General features: G+C 47.8%; 1 protein-coding gene across 1 annotated transcript; it reads left to right on the top strand.

The window, feature by feature from the left end:
• Positions 1-45: 45 nt before the first annotated feature.
• On the top strand, positions 46-24,134 carry SRPRA (SRP receptor subunit alpha). Its single transcript, XM_073321113.1, has 14 exons — positions 46-313; positions 1,990-2,073; positions 4,515-4,678; positions 8,334-8,494; positions 10,048-10,213; positions 11,696-11,849; positions 12,606-12,715; positions 13,402-13,520; positions 15,140-15,226; positions 16,133-16,305; positions 17,905-18,118; positions 19,040-19,203; positions 19,369-19,467; positions 22,604-24,134. Exons 1-14 carry the CDS (start codon positions 188-190, stop codon positions 22,730-22,732), a joined length of 1,950 nt encoding a protein of 649 aa, XP_073177214.1. The 5' UTR covers positions 46-187; the 3' UTR covers positions 22,733-24,134.
• Positions 24,135-24,290: the final 156 nt, after the last annotated feature.

Genomic DNA, 24,290 nt, shown 5'->3' with positions numbered 1-24,290 from the left:
ACCAATCGCTTTCTCCTTCCGGCCCCGCCCCCTGAATTGTGCCCCGGCCCTGGCGTGGTGTTTCCGGCGGAAGTGAGACGGGCGGCGAGTGTGACGTGTGGCGAGGCGATCGGGCCGCTGACCCGGCGCCCCGGACCCCGCTGCCCCCGTTCGCCCGGGCCCGGCCCGGAGCCCGCCCCGCGCCGCCATGCTCGACTTCTTCACCATCTTCAGCAAGGGCGGCCTGGTGCTGTGGTGCTTCCAGGGCGTGCGCGGCCCCGCGGCAGCCTGCACCGCGCCCGTCAACGCGCTGATCCGCTCCGTGCTGCTCCAGGTGCGACGCGACCGGCCCGCGCCCCCGCCCCCGCCCCCCTCAGCCCTCGGGGGCGGGGGGAGAGACCCCCCCCTCAGCCCTCGGGGGCGGGGGGAGAGACCCCCCCTCCCCGGAACCCTGCCCCCCCCCTCAGCCCTCCGGGGCGGGGGGAGAGACCCCCCCCTCCCCGGAACCCTGCCCCCCCCCTCAGCCCTCGGGGGCGGGGGGAGAGACCCCCCCCTCCCCGGAACCCTGCCCCCCCCCTCAGCCCTCGGGGGCGGGGGGAGAGACCCCCCCCTCCCCGGAACCCTGCCCCCCCCCTCAGCCCTCCGGGGCGGGGGGAGAGACCCCCCCCTCCCCGGAACCCTGCCCCCCCCCTCAGCCCTCGGGGGCGGGGGGAGAGACCCCCCCCTCCCCGGAACCCTGCCCCCCCCTCAGCCCTCGGGGGCGGGGGGAGAGACCCCCCCCTCCCCGGAACCCTGCCCCCCCCTCAGCCCTCGGGGGCGGGGGGAGAGACCCCCCCCTCCCCGGAACCCTGCCCCCCCTCAGCCCTCGGGGGCGGGGGGAGAGACCCCCCCCTCCCCGGAACCCTGCCCCCCCTCAGCCCTCGGGGGCGGGGGGAGAGACCCCCCCCTCCCCGGAACCCTGCCCCCCCCTCAGCCCTCGGGGGCGGGGGGAGAGACCCCCCCCTCCCCGGAACCCTGCCCCCCCCTCAGCCCTCGGGGGCGGGGGGAGAGACCCCCCCCTCCCCTGAACCCTGCCCCCCCCTCAGCCCTCGGGGGCGGGGGGAGAGACCCCCCCCTCCCCGGAACCCTGCCCCCCCCTCAGCCCTTGGGGGCGGGGGGAGAGACCCCCCCCTCCCCGGAACCCTGCCCCCCCTCTCAGTGATTTAGCTGTTTGCTACAAAGTAGCTTGTTTATGGGTAGAGGACTTGAATCATTCCTGCTACAGCTGTATTGAGAGAGGATTTTTGCCAGCCTCATTGCGAAGTCTCCTTCCTGCGCGTGCTGCTGTGAGCAGCAGCCTGTTGTGATCTATAGCAGTTCCTTATGTTTGTAACTGCTTGGTGTGGCCGCAGACTGTGCACGGTTTGCGTTAGGTTGTTGCTACAGCTTAACAGTTGACAAGAGTTCCAAGGCCTAGCGTGGACATGCAGATACTATCTAATATCCTGTGGCTTGGAAAAGTGAGGGGCAGCCACTTGGTTCTGGAGAACTTTGGAGGCTGGTTTAAAGCTTTAATCTGATCTGGGTCTCCATACTCTTCAGAGCTAAACATCTGAGGGTTATAAAATGAAGGTGTAAAGATGGATAAGAGACAGGTGATTCAAGAGGGCTGTTCCAGTTGGCACGAGCTGCAGAAGAGAGCTTTCATGCTGACTTATGGAGGGTGTGTGTGTGGGTGTGTACAAATGATCTGGTAGGAGAGTCCATGAGGCTGCTGGGGCTATGAAATGCAGGGTTTTACATACTGTGAAAAGTATGTTATCGAGTAATGATTCCCAATGCAAGAGAACAGGTTGTGATTTTTTTAAAACAGACGCTATGAACTGAAGGTGAGAGGACCCAACGGGAGCCTGCAAAGAAGGCTCCAGCAACTAGAACTCTGGGCATTTGTATACAGGGAATTCTTCCGCCACGTGAAGTGTGTACAGCTCTTCTATGGTGGATTAATTGTTTTGTTTGTTTTTCTCTTAGGAGCGAGGTGGCAACAGTTCTTTTAACCATGAAGCTCTTACGCTTAAATACAAACTGGACAATCAGTTTGAGCTTGTGTTTGTGGTAAGTAAACTATGTTAACAGCCCCTCCTCTCTGCCCAGGTGTTTGGGGAAGGGTTATAGGGCTCCTTGTCTTCCTGGAATGACATAAAACCCCAAAGCTAATAAACTGTGCTGGTGTATTCATAAATAGACACTTATTAGAACATCTTAAACTCAAGACACTGCGCGTGGCTGAAAAAGCCTATTTCAACTACTGGACTCTGTTCTGAGCAACAGTCCAGTCTTGCTTCATGACCTTGAGTCAGTTACTGTCATAGATGCAACAATAAAGCACAATGCGATGTAACTCTGATATCTACCTCAAAGTGTAGAGTCTTTGAGGTGAAATTAATGTATAAAAGATATTTTGAAATCCTTGGATAAAAAGTGCTCTATAAGCACAAGGTGTATTTCATTTTAAAAATAGTGACAGGCTATTGTGATTCCAGAACAGCCATTTGTTAGCGAGCAATAATAGGGTGTATGGTTTGTTATAATATTGACCAAGGACTCCTGGCTGCTATTGTAGTGAGGCGATTTGTCCAATTTACTTGTGAAGGTGAATTGAATCATCCAGGTTTAACAGGGTAAGTTAGAATGAACCATACAAGACTCAGTGGCTAATTGTAACTGGTACTCCATTTGCATTTTGGGGTTGCTTCTGGTCCGTTATGTATAATGAAGGTGCCATTGGTGAGTGGGTTTAGGAGCCATGGCACTAGAGGGCAATGAGACGTCATCTTTGTGTGGGTGGCTGATATAATGCCAGTGGTGATTCTAACAACCCTTTCAAGTAAGGCTCATTTGACAAAAATCTCTCTGAAATCTAAAAATCTGGAATTTTTACTACAGAAGGTGGCCTGGGGTGAAATTCTGGCCCTGCTGAAGTCAGTGGCAAAACTCCTATTGACTTCATTGGGGCTGAGAATTTATTCTAGGTCTCATCTGAGTGTGTCAGTCTCTAATAGGATCCTGTCAAGAGCCTCAAGTAAAGTAATATGAGAGTCCCCCTTCCACTTTGCTACAGGTGGGAATCGTAGAGCCTTGAGCAGTGACGATGGTGCCAAATATTTGCGTTCTTTGCTTGGCATGGATTGAATTGTCAGCAGCTTTTTATGTACATTTTGCCAGATTTCTTTCAGTGTACAGTTTTGTTTTTAGTTTTTGATTTAAACGAGCTTGATGAGGATAGCCATGAGTTACAATGCGCAGATTAAGGCGTCTGTGGCATGTGTATTTACCATCAGATCTGTTCTGCCTAACTGTTCTGGATGCCCGTGGCTTGGGGTCAAAAGCCAATCCCAGATTAGCCAGGTCCCTCTGTAAGGTCATCTTGGATGCAGTTCTTACACTCTTGATCCTGAGAATAGCTGCTCTATTTGGGGATGTGAGTGAAGCATCTGTATTGCTGTGAGATAATCCATGGCTACCCCCTTCCTAATGTGGTAAACAGTGCCTTTGTACAGGATAATCTGTACGGTAGGTATGAAGGAGAATCCCCCTCGCCCTTTAGTGCCCTTTAAATTTAAGGATAATTTAGGGCCTGATTCTGTGAGATGTGCCCTCAGCAGGAGAAAATTACCTCAGAGTTGGACCCTAAAAAGGTGTGCTTTTGTGAGTGTGTACTAAATTAACTTTGAGAGTAGTTTTTAGCAATACCTGCTGCTATTTTGATCTATATTCAGTAATGTGTGTGTGGCTGGTGGCTATTTTAATCATCCAGCACTGTAGATCCTAGCACTTCTAGCCTTATGATGTACAGTAGGATTTAGATCTGTCTCCATTGGAAATCAGGATTTTGAAACTGTATAGTATGTTACAGTTTCTAAAAACTAATTTGGTTAATGTAATGGTTTGAAATAGTAAAATTGAGGACGCATTTCAAGTTGAAATCTATGACATTTAAAAAAAAATTAGAAATAGCTTCATGTCATATCCCTGCCAATTCTTGATTTTTACAATAACAGCTTCCTGTTTAGATTTTTTTCTACCCTATCTCTGTGAAAGTCCAATTCAAAGGAGCAACTGACTATACCCAAAGTGTTCTCCAATGTACAACAGCCTAAGGAAAATGAAGATTTTTTTCTGATAGTTGTTAGTATCATCTTAGGTGTTTGTAACAATAGTAGATACAGTATTTTCCGACCTGTGCTTTTTTAAGTTGATTGTTTCCCTTTTAACCTAAAATGCTTATACATAGAATTTTCCTTACAGCATCTTTGAAAGTCTCTGATCTCCAATGCTTTGAAGTGGACTCTGTAGCCCTAGAGTCATAAATAAACTAATTGTCAAGATGGCAGCTGCTTCTTTCTCCTTTCTCACATTTAAGCTATTTAGTGGTTGTTCTTGCCAGTTAGATGTAGCAATAAGAATGTGTTGCAGTGTATCTTCCTTTCAGCTAAGGATACACATACTGTCTGCTTTCTATCAATGCTTGTAACTTTCTGTTCACTTCCTTCCAGGTTGGATTTCAAAAGATCCTGACTCTAACCTATGTGGATAAGTTGATAGATGACGTCCATAAGGAGTTCCGGGATAAATACCGCAATGAATTCCAGCAGAAAGGCACTCTGGGGATCCTCAATGGCACCTTTGATTTTAAAGAGGATTTTTTACACCTCCTCCGGTAACAAGACAATTTCTGCTGTGGCTCAGTTTCCTTGTGTATCTCCTTTGTGCTGTGTTTTGAATGCCCTATATTAGGGATTGGCAAGTTGTCTGTGTAGCCATATTATGTCTGTGCACTCATGCAGTGTATGCTGTTTGGGCTCTCATTTTGGCTGTGTCTCTTCCATTAGGAATGTTGGAGGGCGTGTTGTATAATGGTTAGCGCAGGGGACTGAGTAGCCTTTCACTGCCACTGACTTGCTGTGACACTCACTAAGCATAACTTATGGATCCCATAGTGTCCAAAAGAGTTTGACTAAACAAAAAGTCTTTGTCAACTGAAGTCCTTTGTAAACCGTATCTGACTGGAGCAAGAGATGGGAGCTCACCTGTTCACAGGCTGTTATGCAGACATGGCTGCCACACCAAAGCACTTCTCATACAGGAGCTTTCCTAGGAGAAGTGACCTCGGGCTAGATACTCAACACCCAACATCCTTGATTGGACCAGCCAGCGTGACTGCTTTCAGTGCCCCTTTCTATCTGGACCAGCGGAACACTGAGGTCATCTCAGTCAGAATGGTTGGGTCGGGGTCGTGCTGCATTGTCAATTTGGAAATAACTGAGCTAGTTGTAGCCCGCCCCCAGCTGGTCGCACTTGGCCATCTTGCACCCAGCCAACTGGCCATAAAATATCAACTTCACATCAAGGGTCAGCCCATCAGAACAGAATAATTCTGTTGTTCAGAACAGAACAACAGAACAGATCTTCTGTTCTGAGGCAGGCTTACAATGTGAGTGGGAACAGAGTGAGGTGGTATAAAAGGCGTTCCTTTTGAGTCCATCTTCACGCCCGATACAGCCAACCTCCCCTTCCCCCAGCATCCCTGATATGAGTCACTTGCTTCACAATTGCCAGCTCTGACCAATTTCCAAGCTACTTGACTGTAGAAGCGTTTGGAGTGTTTTTCATCAGCGATTGAGATCCCTGATTGTGGGGTGGATAATGTCCTAGTTAATATGAAGCCCACAGTTAGTAGAAAGTCTGTTTCCCTCCCAGGTGAGACAAGCATCACAGCCTCTGCCAAAGGAAACAGCTGAAATCAGTGGTTTCAGGTTCTGGAATGATTGTTCCTGACACAAGTGCCAAGATTTGGTCACGATTTAAAAGGCAAAAATAGTAACTATTTAATCCTAAATGTCAGATAGGAAAGGCCCAAAAAATGATCCTGCCCATCCCCTACATCCCAATTTGGACTTGGAACCTACAGCATATTTTCTAGTGTTTTGCTCACTCCTTAAAGTCCCAAGCAATGGGACTTCCGCAGCCTAATCCCTGGCCCGTATCCAGTGGACCTATTGATTTGTGGGGGGGTTTCAACTCTGGGATAGGAATGGCTTGTTCCAATCTTCATGTGCTTCCACCAGCTGATGAAGAGCATCCTAACAAACCCCTCCTAAAGGCCAGTTTTGCTAAATAGTTAATAATAAAACCAAGCATGAACTTGGGCTGTAACCTCATGTTGAGTGGGCCTGGTCAGTACTCGGAAACCTCCAGTTGTTGGGTGATTCAAAAGGGGACACTCCCTCTCATCACCATAAACAATGCCATAGCATGATGCTAGTGGTATTTTTGAGAGCAGATGCAACAGTGAGGTTCTGCCCTCTTGTCACTAAAGATCCTATGGCTCTTCTCTGATTAATGGGAGTGTTGATTTAAATTCCCGATAAATCTCCAGTGTGGGTGTAATTATATTTTTGATTTAATTGTATACAGGATTCTTCACTTCCTGTTCTGGCAAGTAGTAGTGTGCTGTTAAATGGTGGCTCCATCCCAGAGTGGGCCATGTTTCACTGAAGCAATTCTTGTGTACTGGTTTGTTTGTAATATGCTAGTCTATGAGGCTGAAAGCTCTGTAGCAATATAGTGTAGTAGTCTTTAAGGGGTCTGATTTAGTCCTATAGTTCTAACGATGATGGAGAATCCATCTCATGCTTTTCTGTAGTTGTACACTCACCTGCAAGGTTAATGGCAATAGCTTGTGTCACTAAATTGACCTTCTTGAGCACAAAGGTACCATTTTGAGACACTTGTCTCACCAAAAACTGCTCTGAAAGATTAAATTGCACAATTTTACCTGTTAATTTAGGACCCGGGTCTGTTTCAGCATTTTCACTTTGAAGGATTGCTCCATACAAGCTTAAACTTTAAAGATGGATGCGTGTATTTATTATTTTATTTGTACTATGGTAGTGTCTAGAAGCTCTAATCATGGACCAGGACCCCATTGTGCTAGGTACTGAATGAACAAACATCAGTTTTTTAGAGATGCAGATTTAGTCCATGAGAGTCTCAGGTTCCAGATTTTCTCTGTTAATAGGAAATAAGTTGTTGTATGCAGTGTTGTAGTCATGTCAGTCCCAGGATATCATGGTGCATTTCTCCAGAAATTCTTCTTCAAGGTGGCCCATGAAGAAGTTGGCATATTGGGGAGCCATCCTGCTACCCATGGCTGTTCCTGCGGTTTGCACAAAGTGTTTGTTGTTGAATGTAAAATTGTTATGGGTGAGGATGAAATGCGTGAGTTTGGGGTGAATATCTGAGGGCTGTCTGCTGTCTTGTAGATATCTGAAGCAGGCAGCTATACCGTTATTGTGAGGGATGTCGGTGTCAATGGCATTGACATCCATGGTGGTGAGAATGGTGTTCTGAGGAAGGTGGTTAATGTTGTAGAGTTTGTGGAGGAAGTTGCTTGTGTCCTGGAAAAAGCAGGCCCTTTGTGTTGTAAGTGGTTTGAGGATGGTTTCTATGAGTCCTGATATTCCATGAGAGCCATGGCCACACATGATGGGTCTGCCTGAGTTCCCCTGTTTGTGTATCTTGGGAAGCATGGTGGAGGTTCTTGGGGGATGAGTGTGTGGAATTTCTCTTGGAGGAGTTTGGGGAAGGATTTGATGATACCCTTAAATTCCTTAAATTGTGATGTGGGGTCGTCTTTGAGTTCTTTTATAGTACATGATGTTGGAGAGTTGTCAGTTGGCCTCGTTTATCATAGTCAGCAAGTTGAGGACAGCTGTGAGCCCCATGCGACTGTCAGTGCCCACAATGCCCCACTTCAGTTAGTGCAAGTGCTCTTGGTGAGAATGTGCAACACCAGCAGAATGACAGTAGTGTGGAGGCCCACAGCCGATTGAATTACTACGGTGGCTGTAGGTCAACCTAAATTAAGTCAACCTAATTTAGTAGTATAAACAAGTCCTGAATACATTTCCCAGATCTGAAGAAAAGCTCTGCGTAAGCTCGAAAGCTTCTGTCTCTCCAACAGAATTAAAGACAAGCACAGATAAGACTGTTTTTTCAGGAAGAGAAGATGTTCAATAGTATCTTTCATCCCTTGTCTTTTTGTACAGTCACACAAAAACTGCATAACAAAAAACAGAGCTTTATACAGTTAGTCAAAAAATAAATGAGCAGAGGAACTGAGACACAGCAAAGGGAGAAAAGATGTCTTCAGCAGAGATTTGAAGAGCTGGAGTCTAACGCCAGGGAGTTGAGGTTTGCAGTATGGTGGGTGTTGCAGCTAGACTCTTGCCCCAGTGATTGAGGGTGTGATGTTAAGTTCTGGACCTGGACTGTATTTTGGAGAGTGAATAACACTCTTTCTCTTTCTTCAGAGAAGCAGAGGAGAGCAGTAAAATCCGAGCTCCTACTGCCATGAAGACGTTTGAACAGTCCGTGAAGTCTCAGAAGACTGTCAAGTCTATGATAGAAACCCGAGGGGAGAAACCAAAGGAGAAAGTCAAGAACAAGAAAAACAAAGGTTCCAAAAAGGAGGGTAAGTGGATGCAACTGACAGATCTGTGCAGTGGGATGAGCAAATAGCCCAGAGGGCTCCAAAACCAGACTGTGTCCTAGCCCTCGGTGACAGTAAACCAGTGCATGCTTGTCTGCAGGCACATCTGCCCTGTAGCATCTGTTACTGGGACAGGTTGAGTCAGATCCACTATTCTAGTTGCTTTTGCCCTTCTGTGGCTGCCAGCATCCCTTGCCCTGCATGTAGTAATTGATTGCTTCAGTCCTGGATTGCTCTCATTAGTGAGAAAGTGTGACCCTGACAAAAGCTCTTCAGCAGGGAGGGATAACACAGTGGTTTGAGCATTGGCCTGCTAAACCCAGGGTTGTGAGTTCAATCCTTGAGGGGGCCACTTAGGGATCTGAGGCAAAAATGGGGGATTGGTCCTGCTTTGAGCAGGGGGTTGGACTAGATGACGTCCTGAGGTCCCTTCCAACCCTGATATTCTATGATTCAGTGAAACAGACCACCTGCTGGCAGGTCAAGGTGCATGGCATGCAGACTTGCTGCTCATTTGCTCTGCCTTGTTTCATACAAGCTTAGGTCAAAATTTTCAAACTTGGTTGCCTAAAGGTAGGGACCTAAATCCAATCAGCCTGACTGACTCCAGTGCTCAGCACTTGTGGAAAAACTGGTTCCGTTGATTAGATTCTTAAATATGGATTTAGGATCTGACTTCAGTGCCCGAGTTCAAAAAGTCTGGCCTGATTGACTGCTGTTATCACGGGATGTTTCTGCAAGAACTGATTGCTAAGCTTTGAATCCGGCTGCAGCTCATTCAGTCACTTTACATTCTAACACAGACAGGGTTACAGCAAAAAGGCTGGAGTTTGAACCATGGCCTGGACTTGAGCCCATTGAGGACTAGTGCATTTGCTTTGGTTGTGGGCGGGGGAAAAGGTGGTCCTGAAATAAGAAAGTTAAAGCATTTTGAAAGCTGTAGCATGGGCTGTAGATGCTTTAAGCCTCCACCTGGTACAAGCTCTTTTGAGAGAAACCTGGGAAATTAGCAGAGGGGAAAACTAGCATTAGGGTTATGGGATTAAGTGCTGAGGTCAGGGAAATCCCAAAATTCAGGTCACTCAGGCAGTGACTCAGCCAGTGACATGCTTGCCATTCTTTCCCCCTGTTTAAATGGAAAACTTACTGTATACCGTAAATCGCAATCACAGGAGATGGCTTCCTTGGGAGCCGGCTCATAACAGTGCAACTTCTGGAAAAGGTTATCGCAAACCTCACTGCCTTCAGACTGAAATATAAAAATCACTTCCGTCTCGTTCCAAACCCTTCAGCTAGGGGCTAGAGACAAACACAGATGCCTTACACAAAGGGGTTTATGTCCTGATGAGCAGGCTGTAGAAACCTGGATAAATGGTTAGTATTCCTGAGCTAATGATACTAGGAGAACTTGTCTGGGATTCCCTGACTCCTGAGTGCTTGATCACCTTTTAGCACTGAGTAAATGCTGTTTCCCTTCAATCAAGTACGTACGTACGTGTGTGTGTACATTGTGGTGAGAGCTCTGCCTTGTCCAGCTTCAGGAACCGAAGCGGCTACTGTCCCCAGTAAAGCAGCCCCAGATGCAAAGCAGAACCCTCCTGCGGCACCTGGGGACAGGGAGGAACTGACCAAGGATGAGATCCTGCAAAAGAACCGTGAGGAATTCTTCAAAAAGCGCCTGAAAGGAGGAGAGAAGTCCAAGTGAGTGAGAGGATAACAGACCTATGTCCCTCTTTCCAATCTGAGAGAGGTGGTGGTGGTAGGGTGGCAGATCTGTGTTGGGGGAGGGTTTCACCCATTAACAGTGGACAAGGAGCTATTTATCATACTGCTTTTCAACCACCAACTTTTGCCAGTTGTTCTTAATGTGTTGGGTGGATAATGGGCAAGAGAGCTTCAGGCTTTCTTCCTTAAGGTGGAACAAACAGATCTGCTTTTAAAGCACTCCTCCCTAGCATTACAATGTAGGAATATCCCATTGTTCCAATGACAGTGATGACCTTGTGCCCTTTCTAATCCTGAGGCTTGGCACATGGTGTGGCTTCTAAGTGCGTGTGCTCTTTGAAATGTCATTGCCATATTTCCTGGGTGAAGGCGAGGCAGCAGTAGGTTACCTTAGGGCTCTAATGCGGTAGGCTTAAACAAGACACTGGCTTTTGAAAAAGTATCTCCTTGAGCTTGCTTGAAAGTGTGGAGATGGCACTTTTTGGGCCCTCTGAGTGATCTAGTGCTGTTCACATGTGTCTGCCCTGTGCATGACCAGGAACTTAGACAAAGGGTGAAATCCTGACCATATTGAAGTCAATGGGAGGTTTGCCATTGACTTCAGTGGGGCCAGGATTTCACTCCAGGTGATTTTCAAAAAAGCTCACGTTATCAGACTGCAGCAGCTGTTGGAATGCCAGACACTCAGTCTGTCAGTGGTTGCTAACTGCCATCATTCAAACACCTCCTGTGGCTTTTGGCTTCCTTAGGATGCCCGTGTTATTCACTGGAGGGCGGGGAGAGAGAATTTGGTCAGTTTGTGAATCCACAAAGTATATCTGGGACAGCTGTACAACCCTGTTCCCCAGTGGTACATGTGACTCCAAAGAGAAGGGTAATATTGGACCAACAGTTAGAAACCTCCTTAGTGATGGGACTCTCATGGTAAGAGCAAAGGGTCGCATGTTGAATTGTACTGGGGACACCTACAGATCAAAGCAATTCGTTGCACTAAGTTTGAAAAAGGTACGGGGTCAGAGTTGAGGCTGGTTGGGTGACCTTTGGAGTATGCTTCCATACTTCATCTTTTTCAGTTTAACCATAACTTGCTATCTTTCTAATCTTTGGGTGGTTAACATAAGTCTTCCCTGAATTTTGCCCATGCTTTCTTGACTACCTCCAGATTAAAGGTATGCTGGCAATTTACCCCACAAACTGATGGGGGTCAGAAAAGAATTCTCAAAGCGGGGAGGAATGTTATGGAATTTCTCTCATTTGCTGAAGCATCAACATATTGGCCACTATGGAATACCTGGTGAACCCAGTGATCCAATCCCACATGGTATACCCTATAAACTCATCCCAATCATATGGGAGATACGTCCTGTTTAAAATCTCTTCTTGTAGTCCACTCATGGTGGGACCGTCACTGCTGTCATCACAGAGTTTGCTTTAATAGCTTCTCCTCTGCCTTCCCAGCAAGTCCCCAAAGCCTGAGACTCAGAAGGAGAAGGGGAAGAAGCCCCGTGTGTGGGAGCTGGGGAACTCTAATGCCAAAGTACTCGATTATAGTAACTCCACTACCAACGGAAACACAGACACTTGTCCCACAGAGGAGTATGATCCTGACGTGGTAAGGTCCTAAACATTCCCCTTCCTACAGGATGATTAGCCTCTGTGCTAGGCCCTAGGGCATTGCCACTGCAACTTACCTTCCCCTGAATGGTACTCTCAGATGAGATCCTGAGAGTGGCCCAAGCTCCTTGGCTGGATTAGAGCACGTAGAACTGAACGGAAACTGTGGGGTGTGGCTGCTTCAGATGAGGTCTTAGTTTGGCAAACTAGTGGGAAGGCACTGCCCAAGTTATTGCTCAGTCTCCACCAGGTTGTGGAAAGCTGGACCCATCTGGCTCCTTGTGGTGCTCTTACAGTTTTGGACCTCAGAGCCGGAGGAATCCTCTCTTGGAGGAACTGAAATCAGCTCCCCAACTGCTAGAGAAGCTGTGTGGAGGAAGGTGATGGAACCTACGTTTATGGGGATACCCATGCAATATGGAAGGTTGTCTTGTAGATGGAGCATAGGGCTGGGAATCGGGACCCCAGGATTCTATTCCCGTCTGTCATTGCTTTGCTGTGTGATCTCGGGGGAAGTTATTTTAGCCTTCTGTGTAAAAGGAAATCACCACTTAGCTCACAAGGGAATTGTGATTAGACAATACTAATAAAACTCCCTGAGGTCCCTGCAGGTGCTACAGATGGTCACATTATTCTGACCGGCCCCTCACAAGAGTTCTCTGCAGGAATGAGCCAGTGAAATAAATCAGTTAAGGCTTAAATGCCAGTTACTGATTCTCTGTATGGCTTCTCCTCTTTCTGCCATCCTTTTCAGGCCCTAGGAGATCGAGATCGGGAGCCTGGCCGCCTTTATGATCTTGAATATGAGAGTGATGAAGAGGAACCTGAAGAGGAGAAGGTTATTCAGAACCCTTCACAGCCCAGGTAAGTCCTCCTGCCGGCTCCCTATCCCAGCTATCTCCTTGCTTTATCTCCCACAGCTTTTCCTCCAACATGTCCAGTCTGCTAAGCTTGTATAGCGTAGCTTACATGGATCTTGGGCACTGCTAGCTGATGCCTTGGCTTCAGGAAGGAAGTGTTGTCTAACACACTACATGGGTTTGGTCTGCTTTGTCCCAAATGCTGGTGCACATGGTGAATAAGCAATCTGCTCGTGAATGGCCCTTCCATTTCTGCAGGCTGAGTCAATCGACTAAATGGTCCTGTAATTAGCACTTCCAAGCCGGATCTGTGTTCCCCCGATGACTCCTGATATACCGTTGGTACCTCTCTGGGCATGGTAACTGAGCAAACCCATGCTAGTTCCCAGACAGCTTTGGAACTTGTTTTGTACCAGATGGGGTTTGCAAACCTAGCTCTGCCAGTGCTGCTTGCAGATCAGCTAATACAGACCAGCTCCCAGTTTGAACCTGGTAATCTGGTTCTCCTATTAAAATTCCAGTAACTAGGGAGCAGTTCAGGACCAGAAGGCGAAAGTGACCAGCTGCATATTAGCTTGAGAATTCATGGCTGTCCAGTTTTCCCTCCCTTTAGCTGCTATTCTCTTCAAGAGCATCACCATCCCTTTACGCTTGAGAGCTGTAACATGTAACCACTCTGCTTGTTCACAGGGTTAAGAAGGGTGGTTTGGGAGGCATGTTTGGGATGCTGAAAGGCCTGGTTGGTTCCAAAAGCTTAACCAGAGAGGACATGGACTCTGTGCTGGAGAAGATGAAGGATCATCTGATTGGTAAGTCTGGAATGTCTCTTACAAACTAGTACCCTGTGGCCTTGCTTTTGGAGTCAGGCTCTGTAGATCAACTGGTCTGCATGTGGAAGGAGCCATTTCTCCAGTCCTGTTGCTAAAATTCTATTTTCCTTTTTTTGTATCAACAGTTGCATTAAGGATTTAAAGGGACTCTTCCAGGAAGTGGGGTTATAGCTCAGCCAATGATGCTGTAGGTTACCCTGAATTTTATCCCGTTAGCCAGTGATCATGGAACTGTTGCGATTTCCAGCCTGTCTCTTGAACTCTTCTTCCAGTATTGTAGTCTCTCCTTCACGGAGTTTGGAGTTCAGTTATGTCTTTCCACGCTCTCAACTCTGCTGCAGGAGTGTTGCGTATGCTATTTCCACAGCAGGTGTTGTGCTGCCTTGAATAAATGTACAGAGCAGGGCTAGTGGAGGGAGGCTAACAGAACAAAGGATGTTTGGGACCTGTCCCACATACAGCACCCACTAGCAACATTCCCCTTTGATTAGCCTTTTCCTGGATGCATGGGCCTGATTTTAAACTTGCTGAACTGGGGACTCACTTAACCAGTGTCCTACAGTGAGGCAGATCCTTGGGTTTTTGAATGATATTGAAACAAACCTGCAACATAGCTCTGACTACAATGTGGGTGGAAAATTGCTCAGAGGGACTTTTGCAAGTGGATCAAGCACATTGAGTGGCCAACTTTTCTGTGATATCAAGGTCATAGATGAAATCCACGACTATCTGTCACTTATCTTTCCGGCAGCATGACACGCTGGATAATCCCAGTTGAGTTATGTCTGACACGATACCCCGTTGTCGGACTAGTTGATAGTGTGGTGCTTAGGATGGTAGGCCTGTAGGTTTTTGTGTCTCTGCACATTGTATTTAACAGAGATCCTACTCTTCATATATTCTATTTGGTTTGCTCACATTTTGTAAAATGCCTCTTTGGTTGTATTGGTGACAAGGTGGGGTATGGTCAGGTTCTAGTGACCATCCTACATTTTTAAGAGGGCAATAATTCGCCCACTTCAAATCGAATCAGGCTGAACTGAATATAAAGCACTTTTGGAACAGACTCAGAAGGGAACTAGTGTCCCAAGCAGTGATGTGGATGGGTTTGGAAGTCCTTCTCTCATCCAGAGGACTCTGATGGGCAGGGGAGGAAGATAAAATGGTTGGAATCTTTGGTGTTGACTGATGTGGAGAGAAACTGTTGGCCCCAAAACAGGATCTGTATTGCCCTGGGGGTCTGACAGTGAAATCCTTGCCTTGATCTCCCTTCCCCTGGGGTGGAGGGTTGCTTCAGGGTCGAAAGATCATTTGAAGAAGCATCTGGGTTGTGACTGGGGATAAGAGGGCACATTTCATGTCCTTCTCAAGGCCTTGGAGGCTATCTGTACTCAGTGTCCATATTGCTGTCTGCTCTAGAGCAGGGTATCATTAGCAATGCCACGCTCTGCTCTCCCGCAGGGGCAGATTACCCTCCTCCTCCCTTGGAGCTGGCTGGGATAGAGACCTTCTCGGGGGGGACTGGGAGAACCCTGAGTCCTGTAGCCCAAGAGTCTTGCAACATTAACATCCACTCCCTTGGCTTTTCTTTTCCAAAGCAAAGAACGTTGCGGCTGACATAGCTGTCCAACTGTGTGAATCGGTGGCTAAGAAACTGGAAGGGAAAGTGATGGGCACCTTCACCAGTAAGTGTTTCCGTCCTTCCATTCAAGGAGGTGCTCTGAGTTCTCTAACCTGTTAGCCCAAGTCTCTGTAATGTGGTCTCATTCTTTCCCCACCCGCTGTCCTGATGCTTGAAACAAAACATGCTAGTCCCAGCAGATCACTGCTGCTTCTCTGCTGTGTTTTGGCCCTTCTAATATTCCGAGGGACATGGGACCCATGGCTTGTTCCAGCCTGCCCTTGAGGCCTGTTTGTGCTTGCGTAGCCTAGTCTCTAGTTGCCAAGTGGCGTGTAACTCTCAGTACATGTGCAGAAGGGGATAACCTCCGCCGGTGTTTCTCCTGCTGGGTAAGCACCTCTCCATAGTTTAGGAATGTCTAATCCACTGCAGTTCTGGATTCCTGTAGTTTGGCCTTTAAAGGACGTGTGGGGGAGAAGATTAAATCTGTGATGCCAACCTCTGCAGCAGTTTAACCCCTTACACCCAAGAGCTGGGATTTGCTAGTGGGAAGCTCTTCTGCAGTAGATGAAACAGGCAGAGGGCCAAAGGATCAGCAGAGGTCTGAGAATCTATAGCATGGTGGTTGCTCAATTTCACACCCTTTCGTAGCAGTCTGGGGCAGGAGTGAATTAATTCATCCATCCCTGCTCCAGGCTAGAGAGGAAGACTCCTGTGGAGTTGTTCTGGAGAGACACTATCAGGGGAGGTCAGCAAGTGAACCCAATGGCACAATTGGCAGATTAACAAGGGAACAGCCAGTCTGCTCCAAAGGGAACCCAAGTTCCTTGGTGTGGCAGTTGTGAGCCAATCTAGGTCACATTTGATGGTTATGCTCCTAATATGCTGTGGGGAAGGGGTGGGCAGTGCTCCAGCTGCCTCATCTGGGATCAAATGCTGACAAAGGTTCCTCTTCTAATTCCGTTCCCAGCGGTGACCTCAACAGTGAAGCAGGCCCTGCAGGAGTCCTTGGTGCAGATCCTGCAGCCCCAGCGCCGCGTGGACATGCTGCGTGACGTCATGGAGGCTCAGCGCCACCGCCGGCCATATGTTGTCACTTTCTGTGGTGTCAATGGGGTTGGAAAGTCGACCAACCTGGCCAAGGTAGGGCGCAAACTACATGTGTTCTCAAGGATCAGCCTGGTCCCTTCAGGAGGAACCATCCTCCTTTCCTATTGGCAGGTTTCAGAGTAACAGCCGTGTTAGTCTGCATTCGCAAAAAGAAAAGGAGGACTATTGGGTACCAATAAAAAACAGCTATATAATGTGGCTTAATTGTAAGTAGAAAAGGAGGACTTGTGGCACCTTAGAGACTAACCAATTTATTTGAGCATGAGCTTTCGTGAGCTACAGCTCACTTCATCGGATGCATGCCGTGGAAACTCCTTTCCTATGTATATTCTGGGGACATCTCCTCAAATCCCCTTGGGCTAAATGTTGTGGCAACATCTCCATGGTGTACGAATGTCTGTCTGCAGCTATCGCATATGGCACCCAGATCCCTAGAACCGAAATGTTAGCAAAAACCATTCCTCCGTTCAGTTCACTTCCTTTGTGGTCCGACAGCTCTTTGCATTTTGTTGTGCTGATGGGCAGCTCAACTTCCTAAATCATGCACTAGTATATTGCCACTAGCCTGCACTACCTAGTGGGGATGGAGAGCTGGTGTGTGCTCTGACCCCATTCATGTGCACACCTCCTTCCCTCCTGAAAAGCCCCATGTCAACATCAGCAGGGGAGAAGAGATCCCACTAACAAACCACTGTGCTAGTTAAAGGGACATCTACCGGCCTAGTCCATTTCAAAGCCCTTCATGTTTATCTTTAAACCCATAGCTTGGCTAATTAAACTCAGGATCTGGAGAAGCCACAGCTTAGGAATCTTCCCTGTGTCCTTCCTTACCTCCCTCAGGCTCAGTCTGGCTTAGATGATCACAGCTCTTCCTACAATGTGTGCAACTGATTGGAAGGCTTGACATGGTAATATGAATAGTGCTGTTAAATGCCCAAATCAAGCTATGCTCTGGGATCAGCAGGAAGGCAGCCCTGAACTGCAGCAGTGATGTTGTCATCCCTAAGAGCTGTCACTAGGGGCCAAGACTGGCCTGTGTTTACAGCCCTGAGCAGGCAACGGACACACACCGAAGTGCTCTGGCATCCTTAGAAGGCTGTGTAGACATGCTTACTACAAGCAGAGCTTAGTGATGCCTGCAAGTATGTGCAGGGTCTACTGGGGTTTGAATAGGAGCCAGTGCTGGTTTGATCACTGCCTTGGTGTGGTGTGTTCACAGGGACATTTCTGTGGTGATGGAGGGACTGGGAGCTGTAACTCAGCCAAGGGATTCGGCTGGGGCCTGAGATGGAAGCACCTGTATGATTGTTGGCATTACAGAAGAGCATGGAGCAGGTTCCCTCTTCTTTTCTGGGAGAGTGGGGGGGGGGGAGAAGGGGTATTGCCAACATACACACCACTCTCCTCTGGAGTTTCGGGCCCTTGGCTTTACGTGCCTTCCCTACTTGATTTGTAAGTGACTGTCTTGGGCTGGGGCACTTGGAGAATCTCCTTTGTTGAACTTTGGGGTGGGGGAATGACACAACAACTGCCTGGGGGCAGGGTATTGGGCTTGGAGGGGCTGAGCAGAGCTGGACTCAGGCTGGGGATGGTAACAAGATATCTTCCCCCCACCTCCTTTCCCCCTCCCAGATCTCTTTCTGGCTGATTGAAAACGGGTTCAGCGTCCTCATTGCTGCTTGCGATACCTTCCGAGCTGGAGCCGTGGAGCAGCTGCGCACGCACACCCGCCGCCTGAATGCTCTGCACCTCCCGGAGAGCCACGGCGGCCGCACCATGGTGCAGCTCTACGAGAAGGGGTATGGGAAGGATGCTGCTGGCATTGCCATGGAGGCCATTTTGTATGGTGAGCCTATCGCCCTTTTTTCCTAGCCCTGCCTTAGCCGACTTTTCCCGGGCGTCCAGAATGGCAGTCGGCAGTCTGCTTTCCAAGACAGGAGCTGGCTGTTCGAGGGGAGGGCGAGTGGTCACGGGGTGTGAGAGGGGAATACCAGTTAACACTCCTGGGATGAAGTATGGCCTAAGGGTTTGAGCTGGGCTGGGGAACTGGACTGCTGGGCTGTATTCCTGGCTTTGCCGTTGACCCTGCAGGTTTGCCCTTCCTTACTGCTTCCTTGCCCCCACACTTGTAATAGACCCCACCTCCCCTTCAGGTCCCTGGCCAAATGGACGGGTCAGGAACAGCCCCTGGTGCAGAGCTGGGTGGAGCACAGACTGGAGATCAGGGAAGGCTTCCAGCAGTGGGGAGGGGTTCCTCCTTTGTCCAGGAAATCAGTGACCTTGTGCATTAGCTGCCAGGCCACTGCTTTTGAACCTGAGCAGCATAGGAGGGTTGGGATGGGGTGGAGTAAGCCAGTTTCATAAGGGTCAGTGTGTGCCTCTGTTTCCCCAGCTGGGGATCCGTTTACCTAGTGAAGGTTGAGTAGAATCTGCCTACTGGGAAAGGTTTGAACCTACCTGCTAGATGGTAGGGCCCAAGCTGTAGCATCAATCTGACCTTCCCTAGAGTGCAAGGCTCTTCATCTGGGGCCTTGCTTGGGCCCAAGGTTCTAGGCCCCTAATTTTTATGTTGACTGTTTCTGTCCCAGGGAGGGGATTTATTATGGATTGTGGGTGTCTTGTATTGAGAAAATATTGTGAGGGGGGAAAGAGACTTGAGTAAATCCTTGATTCTCTGCAGAAGGGCAGTAGCTGGAGGAGCAATGCATATGGGAATAGAACTCTCTCAACTTGCTTCATCTAACCCCCTTCACTTCTCTTTTCCCAGCTCGTAACCAGGGGTTTGATGTGGTGTTGGTGGACACTGCTGGCCGCATGCAAGACAACGCCCCCTTGATGACAGCTCTGGCTAAACTCATTGCAGTCAACACCCCTGACCTGGTCCTGTTTGTCGGGGAAGCCCTGGTGGGAAATGAAGCTGTGGATCAGCTGGTTAGTTTCTGATTCTTTAACCTCAAACAAAATTCTACCAGAGGGAGAAAGCCCCTGTTGGCCTGAGCCTCTGTGTACACTTTGGGAGGTGCTCACATACCAATGATGGACACCTGCTTAGAAGAACCTACATGGACTTATTTCCTGGCTGTATTTTTCCCCTAGGTCAAGTTTAACAAGGCCCTTGCTGATCACTCCATGGCCCAGACACCACGTCTCATTGATGGAATTGTGCTCACCAAATTTGATACCATCGATGACAAGGTACGATGGCCATTCACTTCATACCCGGAGATTGCTCATTTTTTCTCTCCCCCTTGAAGGCTTCTGTTTAATGTCTTTTTAAATGACCCCGTGTGGATCCTCTCCTTGCTGAGACCAAACAGCGGGGGAGATATTGAGTAACCGTGTCCGACCTCAACAGGGCATATTCTTTTGATGCATCAGTCAGATACCTGCACCCCTGAGAGTCCTCTCACATGGCCTTTTCTTTAGATATACTTTCAAGTAGTTTAACAACTTCATGTTCCACTTTGGGGTGGGTGGTGACTGCTGGATAATATCACTATATTGCACCGGGGCAAGTGGAATCTTTATTGTAGATCTGAATATTTGGAATTCTCAACTGAAGCTATTCCAATTGCTCCCCAGCACAGATGGCTTTAGAAGTGCTGTAACAAGCAAGACACAAAACGCCTGCCAGGGAATCCTATTACAGATCAGTACTAAAAACCAAAACAAACTCCAAAACTTCTATGGCAAATTAAAGCTGCTCTAAATCTGTGCAAGGGAAAACTGCCTTAGCTCAGCACAATTCATAGCAATAAAACCTCTTGCATTCTCAAATGTCCTATTGATGGCAGCAGTTCAACTGTACAGCCTGTGGAGGAGGATGGCAGCATATTCCTGAAAAGGTGCTGGTCTCAGAGGGTGCCCATGGCGTGTTTGTTTCTCTTTTTTTTCCTGGACTGGTTGGGTATAAAAACCTTCACTGGCTCAAAAGATTTACACCAGTTCCAGCTAGTTTTACCTTGCAGCAGGGGGTTTGCAAAGGCAAAGTGGCATTGTTCTGCCAGGATGTGCAGAGGATAGTTGCTGGAGAGATGTTTTAGCCCTCTGAACTTTGAGGTTGCTGACCTTAGCAAACCATGTCTGGTCTTTTCTGCTCTTGATTCTGACCATTGAGTATTAGTGCCCGGGCTGGACTTCACAAACATGGCCCAGCTGCTGCTTGCAGCTGGGAACTAAGAGCCTTGCTTCAGTTTTCACTGCTACAGTTCCATTGAAAAGATGGTGGGCAAGGCAGGGGCTGGTTCATTTTATGCTGAGCCATCCACATCTCTATATTAGTTGAAAAGAAATTAAGATCAGGAATGACCTGGTTATTACTTTTGCTAGCACTTCTGACTTCACACTAGAGCTTTTAATTTCCTACTGTTAGTCCAATGGCTGGGTCAATATGAAAACTTATAGGTTAAAGCCAAAGAGGCCATTGTGACTGTCTATGACCTGCATAACAGAGGCCAGAGGACTTCCCTGAAGTAATTCCTGTTTGAACTGGAGCAGATCTTTTAGAAAAACATCTCATCTTGATTAAAAGATTTCCAGTTATGGAGTATCCACCACAAAACCGTGGTGAGTTTTCCAATGACTAATCCCCTCACTGTTAAAAATTTACTCCCTATTTCCAGTCTGAATCTGTCAGCTTTCCCTTCTGGCCTTTGGATTGTTTTAGACCTTTCCCTGCTAGATTAAAGATCCCATGATCAATGGTTTGTTCCCCATGTAGGTACTTGATCGCAGTCTCTGTAACCATCTCTTTGTTAAGCTAGAGAGATTGGGCAGCTTGAGACATTCAGTATAAGGCAGGGGTTCTAGTCCTTTAATTGCTCTTCTTGTGGCTCTACTCTGAACCTTCTTCAATTTATCAACATCCTCCTTGAACTGTGGACACCAACACTGAGCACAGTAACTTGACTCTTGCCCTGGTGCATACTGGGCAGTCCGGGGGTGAAGCCTGCACAACTGCTACCAATTCTGAGGCTGGCAAAGCAGTTCTCAAGGCTGCTGAAAATGAAGAATGAAGCTGCTTCCCTGACTTACACCAGGATGTGCTTGAACCCTTCCTGGTAATGTTTGAGTTCAGTGTTTTGCCCTGCTCCGCTGAAGTTTCAGGTGGCTTGATCAGTCTGTTTTCTTGAAACACCCTGTGTTCTTATGGAGCCTGATCACAGCATTTAGTTCTGACAGATGATGCAGAGCCACACTAGCAACAAGCCTGACTTCCTGCAGGGGTGCCTAGCCATCACTGCACCCCCTTTCATGGTGGAATCAGAGCAATGAGCTGCCCTTTCCAGGGGGATTCCATGCTGGAGTCTGTCACTGCAGCTTCCCCCTGCCCAGATTGTGGGCAAGTCAGCCATGGCTGTTATTGCATGATGCTGAATCACAGACACGAGCACTGATTGTTTTGGCATGTTACCATTGCCTGGCAGGGATGATAAAAATTGTGTGGTCCTCTCCACCTCTGCCCCGGGTAGATTTCAGCTGCACTGTACATTTGCTTGTTACAGCTTTACTCTGGTTCCCTGCCAAAACTGTTGTGGCCCAGGAAGACAAGCAGCTGCTTTAAGGTCTGTCCAGCAGGCTGTTTACTTCGCCCCAGGTATCCGCTTTAGAACTTGTTCTCTGTTCAGTGTGAGACGATGGAAGTGCTTCCTGTACTGATTGACTGTCATCTCCCTCAGGCTTGTAAACATACTGGGAACACACTTTAAAGAAATTTCTAGGCAATGTAATCCCTCTTGACAGCAATTAGATGGTTGTACTCTAAAGCTACAAACCTGGCAACTTGCTTAGTTGACTGGCAACCATAACACTAAGCTGCCACATCTCATCTACAGTTCAAATAGTCACGCCATCTTGCATACAAATCAGATTCAGCTAGACCCTGTTCCAGTTCACCTGGCTATTCAGAGAGAAAGGACAGTGTTTCACTATGTAGTAAAACACTCCCTAAGACCTTGCCCTGCTCTGAGACACTTCCCTAGCTAGTCTATACAAACTGGCCTCCCAGTTGGACACAGGAGTCTCGTGCAGAAGAGATGGACTTTCCAGAGTTACTTTGATTTATCCTAACCCATGGGGCAGAGAGGGAGTTCAGGTTGTTTAGAACCTTAACTCAAATTCCTGGCTGTCAAATGCTTAAGTTCTCTGGTCTATCAGAAGAGCTCTTCCAACTTGCTGTAACACTAATGGGAATTGAACATGCCCAGAGTACAGGCTTCTGTTCTAGCCAGTCACACACTGATGGTTTTGTTAGGAGTGGGTTGTACATTCAGGCAGAGTCCTGCTCAGTAGATCTCCTCAAACCAACTAATTGATGCTCTTTCTTTCACAGGTTGGTGCTGCAATCTCCATGACTTACATCACTAGCAAGCCAATCGTGTTTGTTGGTACCGGGCAAACCTACTGTGATCTGCGTAGCCTTAATGCCAAGGCTGTGGTCACCGCTCTCATGAAGGCCTAAAATCCAATTATTGCACCAAATTGCTGTTTGCAGATGTCTCAGAAGAATGTGCTTTACAGTGTGACTGACTTGTCTTTTCAGTGTAGTGCAAAACAGAATGAAGGGATAACAGAGCGAGGGGCTGCTGCATCCACTCCTTGCTTCTGTACTTCCTCATGGTTTTCACCAGTGCACACCCCTCCCTTCCCCTGCTGTGTGACTTTAACCTTGGAAGGAGGTTGCTGTCTTCAATCATGTTGCTTACTCTGATTAGCTACACTTCTTCCATATTTATTGGCTATGAAGCTTATTTTTGGGTAGCAATTGTCTCCTTCAGGTGGAGCACCTGGGCTAGATCAGCTCTGTGGCCTTCAGCCAGAGAAAGCCCTTCCCCCTGGATTCCTTCATTCTAAGTGACTCAGCCTCCACTCTTAGTAAAGGCTGAAATCAGAGCTTTGTATTGTTCATATCTTGTGAGTGATGTCTAAAACCTGCAGCACTTCAGGGCTGCTCTGCTACCAACTAAACATCTATGGATGATTTTGTTTGTTAAAGGTATTCTTAATCCTATGAGCTGATCTGGATCTTTAGACTATGCTAGACTTAGTGGGACCCAAGAGTATGAGTGTCCCAGTCCAGGGGCTGATCCTATGCTAAGCTCTAAGGCTAGCTTTGCACATTCCACAGAGCAGAAATAGATGCTGCTTAGTGACAGTGTCTACACCCTGATTAACACTTGCTGCTAGCTTTGACCATGGCAACTCACCAAAGTTGATAAACCAAAAATAGTAAGTCTAACCCCTCTGTGGGTCAAGCAGGGGCCCCTAGGGAAGATGCTGAAGTTGCCTTAAGGTCCCTACTTCCATTGTTACTGGGACTCCTAAAGCAGGGCTGCCTAGGGCCACTACAGCTCAGAGCAAGCAGACTTTCCCCTTGGTCTGGGCTTGGAGTTACAGGCTGGAACTGTTAGTTGCCAAGAGCTGCATCTCTAAGCTGCAAGGGCAGTGCCTGGATTCTGGCAAGCAAGCTGCACTGCTTTAGGGTATAGAATAGAGCTGGTTTCTGTACTGCAAGACCCCCTTCCTTCCTCAGAAGCGGTTTCCACTGACTCATGCCTCCTTGTCTCACCAGTGTTGAGGATTAAACTGATGCTACCAGAACTCTTGCCTGCTGTCCCTCTAATAACTAGCTAGGGAAAGGAAACTTTTTAATGAAAGACAATGCTTGCTGCTTTCCTGCCCCCTTCTCCCTCCTTTCTGAGTGCCTCTAGATCCTGGTCTAAAGTGCTACATTGAATAATACAAAACTCTTTAAGATGTCTTGTAGCTCTGTATTGCAGATGTGCTATAGTGCAATAAATTGAATGCTGTCTGCTAAAAGAAATACATAATTTATATAAAAATAAATTTCATAAATAAGTTGAGTGGTGTGTATATAGTTATCTTGGACAAGTTGTTTCTCTTGCTGGAGGGAGGGTGTGCCTGACCAGCCTAGGCAAGAACATAGCCTGAAATGTATAGCTTGCTACAGCTTGTTTGTCCCTTTAGCCCTACTGTAAACTGAGCTAGCTCCGTGCCCC

Source organism: Lepidochelys kempii, chromosome 22 (genome assembly GCF_965140265.1).
Source record: "Lepidochelys kempii isolate rLepKem1 chromosome 22, rLepKem1.hap2, whole genome shotgun sequence".
Taxonomy (NCBI): domain Eukaryota; kingdom Metazoa; phylum Chordata; order Testudines; family Cheloniidae; genus Lepidochelys; species Lepidochelys kempii.
The sequence above is the reverse complement of the archived record's forward strand: the minus strand, read 5'-3'. Positions and strand labels throughout refer to the sequence as shown.